Raw genomic sequence first — 13,404 nt, 5'->3', positions numbered from 1 at the left:
TTCGAACCAGCAACCTTCTGATTACGGGGCCGCTTCCTTAACCACTAGGCCCCGACAGCCTGAGACCCATTGCATTACCATGACACAGAAACTCTGCATAAAACCCTTTTGTATGCTATCTTATGCTTGTCTTCTGTCCCCTGTTGAATACCTTCTGCACTACAACAATTCTCACAAAGAGAGAATCCCTCAATCAGTCATCTGGATGTGACTTATACCTGTCTTCCATAGTCCACAATACAGTGCTTTGATGAATCAATTACACAATTCACAGATTGAACTGTGATATTTACAACAAATAATTAGTTTTCTTTACTTTCATGACCATTTATGTTGGTAGATTCTCACTGAAGGCATCAAAACTATGAATGAACACATGTGGAGTTCTGTACTTAACAAAAAAAGGTGAAATAAGTGAAAACATGTTTTTATTCTAGTTTCTTTGCTCTGGTTACTGCTTTACACACTCTTTGCATTCTCTCGATGAGCTTCAAGAGGTCGTCACCTGAAATGCTTCTCCAACAGTCTTGAAGGAGTTCCCAGAGGTGTTTAGCACTTGTTGGTCCAGCTCACCCCAAACCATCTGGATTGGGTTCAGGTCCGGTGACTGTGGAGGCCAGGTCTCCACTTTTTGTTAAGTACAGAACTCCACATGTGTTCATTCATAGTTTTGATGCCTTCAGTGAGAATCTACCAACGTAAATGGTCATGAAAATAAAGAAAACACGTTGAATGAGAAGGTGTCCAAACTTTTGGCCTGTACTGTATGATGCCCAAAGTATCAAATACAATGCAAAAAAAAAACAATACTTTCAAATTATTTTTGATATTTCTTTCTTTACGTTTTGTTAAAGGGTTCATGCATTTAAGAGTTAATTCAGGTACAATTGATAGAAACATACAATTCATGTTATGAACAGTCTATATGCTGGTGAGTTTGTGAGCTTGGTTTCTTCTCCTACACCTAATTCAAGGTTAAAGACCTCGACCTCATGGAGGGGTGAACAAAGCAGGGAAAAGTGATTTATGGGTCAGCCGGCACAGGAACGCTCACCCCGCCCCCACCCCGCCGCAATCCCCGGGCGCCGGAGCCGATCCTGAATGTTCGCTGGACTGTGCCGTGATGCCCATTCCCCCCAACTCCCCCCTCACCGTACCCCGGAGGTGTCGTCCACGGCTGGCTGGGCAATCCCGCGCCCTGTGCCCGGACAGATGTTGGCCTAATTTGCGGCGACGGGCGGCATATGGGCTCCGCTGGCGAGTCCCTCTCGCGGCGTGAAGCTCGTTTACGTCGAGGGACGCCAGGGGAGGGGCCATGAGATTTGCTGATGAGTCGGGTTTCTTTATTCAGCGCCAGCACCGTGTTTTGAAGCTGGGCAGGATGATCTTCCTGGCACCTGCTAAGCGGAGAGGAGGAAGCAACTTGTCACTGCTGCCACCTGTCCCCCTGGCACCAAGGATTTCTTAGCAGCCTAGAACATCTGGAGACATGCATCACACCAGATGTTGGGTCTTGATGCAGGTCTGGTGTCACCGATAAGCACCATTAAGAGTGTGTGAACCTGAGAAATGACACTTTGGCTGGACGCAGGCCTTGGGTACAGGTGTATGCTATCTGGGCCTGGGGTGCAGCCATGCACTGTTAAGTGAGCAGTGGAGGACAAAACACACACAACACACACACACACACACAGAGTGTCAAATACACTAATAAACACGCATTATTGCCTCAGCGGCAAACATAACTGATGGCCGGCACCGGTCCCCAGGCCTAATGCTGGACAATCTTTCTGACGGCTCTAATTCAATCGATGGGCCATAATAAAAACGTCTTGGTGGGAACAGCAATTTGGCTGAGGAGAACTCACTCAACGGATCGACAACACATGGTGGTCAGAGTGCTGGAGAGGGTGAGAGGTCATCCCGTACCGCCTGCAGCATCTTCAAGAGGGACAAAGGAAGTCCCGTGGGAGACTTGGCTAGTTTAACAGGGATTTTTAACATTTTATGGATTTCAACAAACAAACGGGAACCTGAACTTTTACCGCATTTCTTTTAATTAAACGGGAGGAAAATACAGAAAACCTTTGAACTTTCACATACACCTGGTATTGGCCTAGCGGGTAAGGAAGTGGACCCGTTATCAGAAGGTTGCCACTGAGGTCCCCTTGATGAAGGTCCCGTCCCCACACACTGCTCCCCAGGCCCCTGTCAGGGTGCCCACTGCTCACCAAGGGTGATGGTTAAATACAGAGGACACATTTCACTGCGTAACTGTGTCACTGTGCTGCAGTGTTTCACAATGACAATCACTTCACTTTCACTTTCACACACTAAAGCTCCTTCAGTCTTGCTGATTATGATCACATAAATCAACTCAACAAAAAACATCTAAATATGTTTCCAGAATAGCCTCTATAGGGTGTCCAGGGTGTGTAAAGGGAAGTGATTGTCTCTTGTGATACACAGCAGCACAGCACATGGTGGGGAGCAGTGTGTGGGGACGGTGCTTTGCTCAGTGGCACCTTGGCGGATCGGGATTCGAACCAGCAACCTTCTGATTACGGGGCCGCTTCCTTAACCGCTAGGAGAAAACTGCATTAAAGGGAAGTCACCATGGAGATGATGGGGATTGAACCCAGGACCTGATACATGCGAAGCATGCGCTCTCCCACTGAGCTACATCCCCACATAGTGTTCTAGCCATGTCCTGTCCTCATTTGGCCTTTTGTCTTTTTTCATCTTTGTTCACGTGTAGCATCTGTGTGAAGGTCCTGGTACCCTGTTTGTGTTATTACATCCCAGTGTTAGTGAGTTGTGTGTTTGCGTCCTTCCTACTTTCATCCCGGATTAAAAAGACTCACATTCATTATAACGCGTGCCATACAAGGCCAGGTTTATTAACTGGGCAAAAGACAAAGGAAGAGCGTCCAAACGAAAGCATATCAAAATAACAAAAACACAAGAAAACACATTATACTGATATCATTACATCACTCACAATATCTGGACAAATATTTTCACCCAACATTCTTTTCCAACGTCTTACAAATATTATACAAAACAGCGATAAAAGATAGAAGACATGCTCGAGTGTGTGTGTGTGTGTGTGTGTGTTTTCAAGGCCAGCTTCATATCAGAAAAGGAACATCTCTGCTTCCCTAAACTTCTCCAGACATGAGATCCAGAACGCGCCCCTCCCCTCCAGAGCCCCTCCCCCCAACCGGAATGCCGACCTCACTTCCTCCACTTGAACTGTTGCTAGGCAATGCGGAGGAATTTCAGCGTATGACCAAACAAATAGAATCGGTGAAGCCCCACCTCAATCAGCACAGCGCGGGGTGGAGTCGGATCCACACACACGTTCCGAAAATCAGAACCTCACAAAAATAGCTTTATTTATGCAGGACCAGCCTGGTACTTTAAACCCTTGTAGTTTTTCCCCTTCACACACACACATATACACCCCCTCACCAGCCTCAAATGAAAACGAAATAAATCTTTTTGGTGCATTCACATTCCCGTCCAGGTTCGTCCTCCTCCCCACGACACAGAAACGTGGGCTCCGCCCTGACCTTCCCGCCCCCTGCTCGGAGGTCGGCACACGACAGCGAGAGCAAATGATGGAGATGTCGCCCTACAGCAGGCCACAAAGCCGTGGAATTGGGATCCTTTTTTCATAATTTTTGTTTTTTTATTGCAACTCCATAACTGTTCCACAAGCACTGAAGAATGTTATTGCCTCGTGGTTACGAGCAAAGAGGTTGACCTTTTCAAAGTTAAGTACGAAGCTACGGACTTCACATCATGGATCAGCCACCACAATGAACGGGTGCAGAGCAGAAGATAAAAAACACCGTCCTGCACGCTACATCAGATCAGTATGAAATGATCGAATAAATAAGGATAAATCGATCCTCGGTGTATGGGTTCGAGGTATATACATGTTTGGAACTGCATTGATCTCTCATCAACACAACACAGTGCTACAACCGCTCATCGAGGCCCAATAAATATAATAGAATTCCCCTCTGCTGGGAGCCACGATCGTCGCCACCGCGATGGAGGAGAGGCCTCCTCCCGCAAGAACCTTCGGACAACGCGGAACCTGCAGAAGGGGGCGGGGCAGATGAGCGTTGGCGTTGGCCGCGCCTCCAGCACGTCACTCGTGCGGTGCTGCTTCCTGCGAGAGGGCGCGAGCGCGTTCGCGTCTCCTCTCCGCCACAAGCCAACAACGCCCGGTCTATGATGCCACCTCCAAATCAAATTCCGTACAACGCCCCAAATACGCGTGCCCACTCGTTCTGACATCCCCCACCGCCCCCCATTTTGTAAAATCTTTTTTTTTTGGGGTGGGGGGTGAGGAAGGAGTCAACAGGGTTCCCTCCGTGTGCTTTTGGAAGGTCCCATCATAAACCACCCACCTCCCCCTTCCCCGGACCCAATTAGCGAGGGGAGGCCGGTACTTTGCGGGGTCTTTTTCTGACTTTTTTTTTTTTGGTGTGCGTTTTTTTTTTTTTTTTTTGGTTTGACGATGAAGACTCCGCGCTGCTTTCCTCCTCATCACATGACGGAGCAGCTCTTGGCCTTCTCCTTCTTGAACGTGCTGGTGGTGAGAAGCTCGGACTTGCTGGGCAGGTGGAGGAGGCGTTTGGAGAGGCGGCGGGTGGGGCTGGGCTTGGGCAGCGGCTGCAGCTTGTTGATGCAGGCCAGCGCGGCGGTGCGGAACACGCTGTGGATGCTCTTCTCTGAGGTGAAGGCCGAGCACTCCAGGTACGTCTCCGCCCCCAGCTGCTTGGCCAACGCCGATCCCTGGTGAGGGAGATCAGACAAGCGGTTGGCATTCATAGTACATTTCCTGCCAATAGAATTCCTATTCTGATATTAATATTTAAGCCACTTATCAGATGCCTTTATTCAGGGACAGTTCCCCCCTGGAGACACTCAGGGTTAAGTGTCCTGCTCAGGGACACGATGGTATTAAATGGGGTTTGAACCTGGGACTTGTCCAGAAAGGGCATTATGTAACATTATAAACATTTACGGCATTTACCAGACGCCCTTGTCCAGAGCGACTTACAGTCAGTAGTTACAGGGACAGTCCCCCCCTGGAGACACTCAGGGTTAAGTGTCTTGCTCAGGGACACAATGGTAGTAAGTGGGGTTTGAATTTGTGTTTTATTTCTCCCAGCATCCTCCATCTGAAATAATTATGTGTATCATCTGCACTAATCATTGCCTGAAGTCTACAGTCATCCCCCCAGTTGGACCCACTTCCTTGTTTAAGTGAAGCTCTGATCCTCCAATTAAAGCAGGGGTGGTGGCCTAGTGGGTAAGGAAGTGGACCCATAATTGGAAGGTCGTGGTTTCGAATCCCGACCCGCCAAGGTGCCACTGAGGTGCCACTGAGCAAAGTACCGTCCCCACACACTGCCAACACTGTGCGCCGCAGTGTTTCACAATTACTTCACTTTTAAAATAAACTTGCTATAACCCTTCGTACATATTCTCTGAAAATGTATAGGGAGCCTCACGCACATAAGAACATCTATCACGAAATTATTCCCGTTCTTGAACCAGAACACTGCACCTCATTAGCCAATGCGTCCGACTGTACCTGTTCATACGTGATGGGCGTCTGCTTCTGATTGGAAAGCTCCATCAGCGTACACACATCCGTGCGTAGGTCTGTCTTGCAACCAACCAGGAGGATGCGTGGGCTGGGGCAGAAGTCCAGGATCTCGGTTCTCCACTAAACAGGTTAAAAAGAACAGGTGCAGTCAGGACCATTTCCATTTCAGCCGAACACTTGCTGGCTTCTGTACTGGCATAACCAGAACACAGAAAACACTGGAAATATGGTGAGTTTCATATTAAATTCGTACGGAGATACTTTTATGTCAAAATTAATCATGGATATTAAATGTCTATAAAAAGAAGTCTAGAACTTGCTTGTAGATTGTAGGTTTAGGGCTTTTAAACTGATATGTGTAATTTTTAGACAGTTCGTATTCAGGAAAAGTTGGGACTGTTATTTTGTATTTTGATTAAAGGTTCTTTCTGTTTCTAGACCCTCCTTAACTGTTGTGATCTATCCAATACCTTAACTTGACTTTATGCATAACCGTAAAACATAATCATAATCTGGAAACCATGAAGGAATTTGTATTTCCAAGACAAAGGCCCAAGCACATAAAATGAAAATGCCATTGTGATTTGAGTATGATTAATTTTCGACATAAATGTCTCTCCACAATGTAGATGCAATGTTTTTTTTTTTAAATATAAATTCTTAATGGTCAAAGCAGTGTTTGCTCTTCTCTTGCACCAAATGTGGGGAAATTAGGCCTGGGTTGGCGCAAGTTAAACGTCAGAGGAGAAGAACTCCAGGGCAAGGACATGGCTGCCAGGAATGTATGAAGAGGATTTATTTGATCCCTACCTTCTTCAGTCCGCTGTCGAATGTGTCTGGGCGGGCGATGTCAAAGCACAGAAGCACTGCGTCCGAATCGCTGTAGCAGAGCGGCCTAACGTTGTCGTAATATGGTGATCCTGCAATGCATATTACACATCATTACCTTAGAGCAAAATGGCCATGCTGTCACAGGGCTATATATAAGACATAATTCACCAATGTCACAGCAGTGAAAAGTACACAAGGGCTGTTGATCAATTTGAACAAATGAATATCACATTTTGACAAAAACTAATCATGATTGATTGCTTACTATAATATCTAAAACTATTATAAAGAAATATCATTCCAGCCGATTAAATTAATTGGTGCTATCTTTCCAAGTGCACTGGCCAGTTAATCGGGTTTATTGTGGGCTAGGCGGCCATGATTGGTTGCCGCACGTGAGCTCCCAGCAGAGCCGAACGCTGATGTGAAGTTTTTTTTACGTGTGGACAGCACCATAAACAGCAGTGAACCGCAGCAATTAACACTTTGGTCTTGTCAGGTCTAAAATAAACCAATCAGAACAAGAAGTGTCTGCTGCCTAGTTCTCTGGAGGAGGAACTAACTCCCCACCCTTTTCTTGGTGTGTAATTATTTCTGACACCCAGAAGATGAACTTTAATGACGAGGTTAAAAAGGGGAGGAGCCTGTATGCATGATGCACAGCTCTCACAACGCCCGCTTCCTAATTCTGTCAACAGGTCGCACGCCCATGTGTGGCACAGCATCCATATCCTCCCTTTCCCCTCCGTTCTGCACGCTCATAATACCCCCTGTACACCAACATGACCACGCCCACTACCAACACCAACATGCAGGTTGTCAGAATGTGGGAAAGCGTGGCCCACAGAAGCCATTAAGGGGTCTGCACTGCAGTGGTCTTGACGTGACGTCTTTTCGGTGGACTGAGACGTAATGGCTGCAGTGAGTCAACTATCCTAAGTGGCCTTTTGATGGGCGAGTGAGGGAGAGAGTGAGCGAGATGGCATTATCTCCCCCAAGGGACGTCTGTCCTCTCGCTGAAGAGCTCCACCGCCACAAACGCATCCACGGGGGCGGGACGTTCTGCGCTCTGTTGGCATTTTGAAAGGAGCCGAGGACGACAATCCGGCCCTCAACCGGCATTGATCGCTCCTCTTCTCCCCGGCGGCAAATTACACAACCGACGGGGCCAGAGAACCCCCACTGCCGTCCTCCGAATCTTTAAGCAAACCAACCACCACCTCGGCGAAGCAATACCTCCGGTCCCCGGCACAGTTACCACAGCAACGGCCTTGGAATCCGCCGCCTGCAAGTGCAAGTTCCTCCACCACCCACCCCTGCACACCGAGGCTCTTCCTTCACATGCCAATCAATCGCGCTCCCCTCCCCACACGCCCGCCCACTTGCCGCAACAGGAGAGAAGTCTGCGGCGCGAGATAGCGAGCGGGAGTGCTCGGGTTAAAGGGAATCGCCGCCATCGCCCCCGGGAAGGCCCCAGATACACCTGCGGTTGCTCAGTCCTGGCGAGGGGCTTTCGTCATCCTGAAAAGCCACCGCCGCTCCTCCTCCTCCAAAAAAGAAAGGAGCAGAAGGCAGCAGACCGCGGCGAGGTTTAATGCGATTAAGGGCCGAGGAGTGAGCGGAGACTCGTATCTCGTCCACGGTGTGACTGTGCATTAAACGCCGACTTTATCGAGGCGCGGCGATCAATGGCCAATCAGCGTGGTGAACTAGCCAGGAGAGGAGGGCTGTGAGCTGGAGAGGGAAGCGATGGCGGGGAGGGAGGGGCTCTCTCCCATCACTAATCCCCCGGGAGAAGTGCGGGATCAGAGAGCGGTGGCATCAAAAGCTTCCCGGGGCGACACAGACGCACCTCGCCAGGGCGCGTGCCACATGTTCCCGTGCCCCTCCTCGGCAGATGGAGGGTCTTGCCGTGCATATAAAAAAGTCGGGAGGGAACGCTGAGAAGCTGGACAGAGTCGCTGGTGTGATTGACATTAGAGACTCGGCATGTCGGGGACGGGAAGGGTCCTGCGCTGGGAAGCAGATGGGGGTGTGGGCCGGTCCGCCTCCTAGAAATGAGCCCCTCCCCCTTGTATGTTAATGCTGCTTTAAAAAGTTCATTTTCTATTAACTATAAATGAACTAATACATATTTGTGCCACTCATGCCAGAGCTGCATTTATTCTGAACACAGTGAAACAGTGAAGTATTGGAATAATTACAATATATGAAATGCGAAACAGGACTCCGTCTTACTTATGAACTGAAATGCATTTTCAGAATATACTGGCGCATTGAAAATGTATTATTATTCATTTCTTTTTTATTTAATTCAAAAAGGTAAACCTTCATATATGATACATTCATTGCATTTTGCAATTGGAATAGTATGTTCGTAAGTCGTTATTATTAAGGCCTTTTATTATTTATACATTTTCCTCAGCCTCTTTCCACGTGGTCACATGTTCAAAGTTCAGCTGCAGGTATCACTTGTGACATGACCTACAATTCATGCATTTTGCTGCACAGGCTCCTCGAACGCCACCCTCGACCTCACAGAAAGGTGACATCTCTATGGCAATGAATCACGGCCGCCTGAATGCCAGCTCAAAAGCTGGGAGGGGTCAGAGGTCGGCGAGGAGGCGGATTGTCCGGGGAGGGGGAGCAGCAGGCGGAGATGGGCCGCACCCCTCCCCTCCCCGCCGGGGGTCTCTGGGAACGGGTTCCGCCGCATTCTCCCCGCGCGCCCGGCGTGCACGGTGCGGCGGGGTTCCCATCACGCACCCCTGCTGGAGCGGAACAAAGGGCTGAGCGCTGTGATCCCTGTCCGGGGGAAGCCTGCTCCGGCGGGGCTTTAGATCCCCCCCTCCACATGAACACAATTATTCAGAAGTGTCCCATTCTCTCTCGACGGGCGATCGATTTTCGAGTGGCCAGCTCGAGCGGCCTTTTGACGGAAGCTTAGGTCGGATTTTCGCTGTGCCAGAGCAGGAAATCCTCCGCCGGGCTCTGGACTGTCCGGTGGGCCGCCCTGATTAAAAGTCCAAATTGATTTCGGCTCGTAAATCCAAAGCAAAACCCTTGTCAGGAGCCAGATCCCCCGCCCGTGATGAGGCTTGTCCCAATCGATGAAGGGAAGTCGCTTGGGGGTGAAGACAAAGGGACAGAGGGGGAATTTATAGCCTCGGTGGCAGGAGCAGCCCTGTCCCCGTGTCACATAGCCAGCACGGGAGGGGGGTGGAGCTAAACGAGCTCGACAGGCGAGTGCATCCAGGCTCATTTCTCCCTTTCACTGTCTCTTCAACAAGTGTTAACACTGGCCCCAGCTTAATGTGCATTAAAACGAATTCATTTATTTACGCTAGAAAAATACACTTTCCCATATCGAACGATTAGATTAACCGAACGATTTTTATCAGGAAAAAAAAATTCATGACTATCGCTGCTCTTTGTCTGTTAAATCAAATTTGTGGCAAAATTATTGAACAAAAAAATTAACCTCTCATGTGGGCGGGGCTTCCCGTCATTGGCCAGAAAGCATCTGACATTATGAACCAAAGAGTTCAAACCCATTTCAGATGCCTTCACAGCATACAACTGTGGAGACCCGAAATACCATTACAGGAATCAGCGTGACATTGTACCCAGATTCGCAGAGTCAGACTACTTTCGTTAATCCGAGGAGGGAATCTGTGGAACCGTTTGTCTTGCAACGATCAAGGGGGACCGCCAAGGTGCCACTGAGGTCCCCTTGATGAAGGTACCGTCCCCACACACTGCTCCCCGGGCGCCTGTCATGGCCGCCCACTGCTCACTTCACTTCGCATATTCAAAAGTGAAGTGATTGTCACATATTGCATAGATCGGGATTGAATAAACCTAAAGGATAAATTGTGGCCCCATCATCTGCTGTGGCCACAGCCAGGATGCCCATGTGCTCCCTGCCAACATGACTGGACGTTAAAAAAAGGCACTGACATCCATACTAGGAGGCGCCTGGTCTCCCGACAGTGACCGAAAAAGTAACTTTCCTCATGCAGCATGCAAAAACCCCACAAATGTGTGTTATTCTAAATTTTACTTTTACCGCAAGTGTGCCTGAAAATCCTGAAACCCCATAAATGAATAAACAGCATGCGTTATCAGAGAAAAAATCCTGCTTTCATCCGCATCCATAGCAAAATAATATAATAAGAAGAATAATAATTTACATTTTCATTTACATGCTTTCATGTTACCATGGATTAAGTGATCAGTTCTAGTTCACTAGGACCCCCAAACTATGAATACAATCTTTTTATTCACTCTGTTGTAGTTTCTATACAGAAGTCAGACAAGAAGAAGGTTACAAGATCATCTAAATATTCTCTAAAGAGGAAGGTCTTGAGTGCTCAGTAATAATAATAGTAATAATAATAATAATAATAGCATACATAAAATACTAATGCTAGTTGATTGTGCATTTGTCTGCAGGGGTCTGCATCTCACAAGGGGTCACTCGGGGCCACAGGCAGCTCGGTGCACCTTCCACGCCTGCTGACTGGGTGCAGAACAAGGCACCAGGCGGCCGCCCTACCTGACGTGTCCCACAGGCTGAGCTCCACACGCTGCTCCTCCAGCTCCAGACAGGCGGTGTAGTTCTCGAACACGGTCGGCACGTAGGTCTGCATGGAGACAGGACCGAGAATCATCATCATCATCATCATCATCTACCTCACCGTCGTCACCGCCACCCGCGGCAGAATTAGAGAGTAACGGTCCCACCTCCGGGTAACAGTCCTTGGCCAGGACCTGCAGCATCGCCGTCTTGCCGCACTGCACGTCCCCGACCAGCACCAGCTTGCACCGGACCACCGCCGGCTGCGCGGCGCGCCGCTCCTTCATCGCGGTGCAGGAGGAGGAGGAGGAGGAGGAGAGCCGGGTCGCTGCGCCGGTGGCCGCGGCCGATGTGACCGCGTTACTGCCGCAGCGTCCGACGCGCTGCCGCGGCAGCCAATCAGCGGGCGGCTCCGCGCCGCCCTGTTCCGCCTGGCAGAAGGACGAGTTCCACAAATGCCAGAGGACGGTTGCATTTTCAGACGTGACGCCACGTGGTCCAATAAGTAGACCCCACTGAAATATTACAATTTAATCAAATTGAATTTTACAGACCGTGAATGTGTTAATTAGCCACTCTGCATTTTATTGTCTTCAAATTCAACTACGCCTCATGCGTGTAATTGGTGTACCAGGGGCTGCTTTAAGTTGCAGTGGCTTTCATTAGTAGTAGCCTAGCGGGTAACACACTCGTCTGTGAACCAGAAGACCCGGGTTCAAATCCCACTTATTACCATTGTGTCCCTGAGCAAGACACTTAACCCTGATTGTCTCCAGGGGGACTGTCCCTGTAACTACTGATTGTAAGTTGCTCTGGATAAGGGCGTCTGGTTAATGCTGTAAATGTAGATGTAAATTACGGCCTTTAATGTTCAGGGAGCTGTGGAGTAGGGTGTGAGAGACAGTTCAGACATTCCGCTCGACCCGGACGTCATTCCTGTAAATTCCCACATTGCAGCGCCCAACGCTGAACACCACGCATGGTTCGAAGTGCCCTCCCCGTCGCATCCCAGGCGAAAGTGGAAGTGCTGCTGTGCTCCAGTGGGTTTTTCCCAAACTCACCGTCGGGACGTTCCGGCCCAGGGGGTTTCTGATGATGCGTGATTGGCCCCTGTGGCCCTACTCCATATGCTAAACATCTCCCCCACCCCTGTCCCACACATCGAGGTGCCTGGAGACAGATGCAGCTTTCAGGGCTGCCTTTGTGTGTGAGGGACCTTCAACCATTCCCTCCTCGTCCAGAGTCCCACGGAAAGGTCTAATGCGGCTATCTGGCCATCGTCCTGTCATGTGCACCATGTCACAGCAGCGCCTTCTGCCGCAGCACAGATATTTGTGACTCTGCGGGTGACCTGTGTCATGGCCGGCAAATGAAATGAAGTGACACCGGGTCCTGGTGTCATTCCATCCTTCCCACATCCTGCTTCCCTTTATCTCGCGAGTAAACAGGCATGTAATCCAGCGGCAGATTGAAGTCCCCCGAGAGGCAAAAAATCTGATTGCAGAGCCTCGGCCGAATTTGTCATCTAATCCCCGCTTGACAGCTGTCTGTAGGCTGCTGGATTGTTTAATGCCAGGCGGAGATCAGAATCGTGGTCATCTGTAAGCGGTACGAACACGCAGGAGGCAGGTGGCTCTGAATAAACAGCAGGGACCAGGTGACACTTCCCAATCTGGCCTGGAGAAGGACACTAGGGGACTCACTGTGAACGTGATCCCTGTAGGACGATCCGGTTTTTCCTTCACTTAGAATGACAAGGCACGCCCACACGCTACACGCAACAACAAAAGACGTGTTACACGAGGGGGTCGAATTTACTCCGTGTCCGTACCGCAGGAGAGTTGCCAAACTGCGGGAATTCTGCTGGCCGAGGAAATTCCATCACAAATCCGCCATGCCGGGAACAGACGATCACATGGGAACCACCTCCGTGCCGTCAGAGCTGAGCTCCTAGGTTCTAGTGGGTGTGTGTGTGGGTACTAACCCAGTGTCTGGAGGCATGTGTTCGAGATAAAGAAGCTACAGTGACCGTGTCACTGGGGAAATGCTGCAGGGCCTGCTCTCGGCACGTGACAGATGGCATGGTGTCATTTGGAAAACGAAGGGGACACCTTGCGATCGGCAAAGGGGGGAAATGGGGCAGCACATGTAAACGCAGTCTGGACAGGAAAAGGCAACATTCCTCACATCCTCCCTGGTTCTCTCATCTCATTCCATCCTTCCAATCCGTTCAGGTCCAACCACCAACTTGTAATCATGAGGGCCCAGTGGTGATGGCGTAGTGGTGAGGATCCACATTATATGTCTGTTTTTGTCTGATAAAATGCCTAGGGTTAGGGTTAAAAAGTCCAAAAACTTTGGA

General features: G+C 49.5%; 1 protein-coding gene and 1 non-coding gene across 2 annotated transcripts; both read right to left on the bottom strand.

The window, feature by feature from the left end:
* Window positions 1–2,617: 2,617 nt before the first annotated feature.
* Window positions 2,618–2,689, bottom strand: trnaa-cgc (transfer RNA alanine (anticodon CGC)). The gene has a single exon. It is a non-coding gene; the product is annotated as a tRNA-Ala (tRNA).
* Window positions 2,690–2,865: 176 nt separating this feature from the next.
* Window positions 2,866–11,483, bottom strand: rnd1b (Rho family GTPase 1b). The gene is made up of 5 exons (XM_028994802.1): window positions 11,210–11,483; window positions 11,022–11,109; window positions 6,443–6,552; window positions 5,618–5,752; window positions 2,866–4,812 (listed from the first exon to the last, which is right to left on the bottom strand). The coding sequence occupies exons 1-5, from the start codon at window positions 11,327–11,329 to the stop codon at window positions 4,564–4,566; spliced, it is 702 nt and encodes a 233-aa protein (XP_028850635.1). The 5' UTR covers window positions 11,330–11,483; the 3' UTR covers window positions 2,866–4,563.
* Between the last annotated feature and the right edge of the window lie 1,921 nt (window positions 11,484–13,404).

Source organism: Denticeps clupeoides, chromosome 10 (assembly GCF_900700375.1).
Source record: "Denticeps clupeoides chromosome 10, fDenClu1.1, whole genome shotgun sequence".
Taxonomy (NCBI): domain Eukaryota; kingdom Metazoa; phylum Chordata; class Actinopteri; order Clupeiformes; family Denticipitidae; genus Denticeps; species Denticeps clupeoides.
Note: the sequence above shows the minus strand (reverse complement) of the source record. Positions and strands in the feature narration are given on the sequence as shown.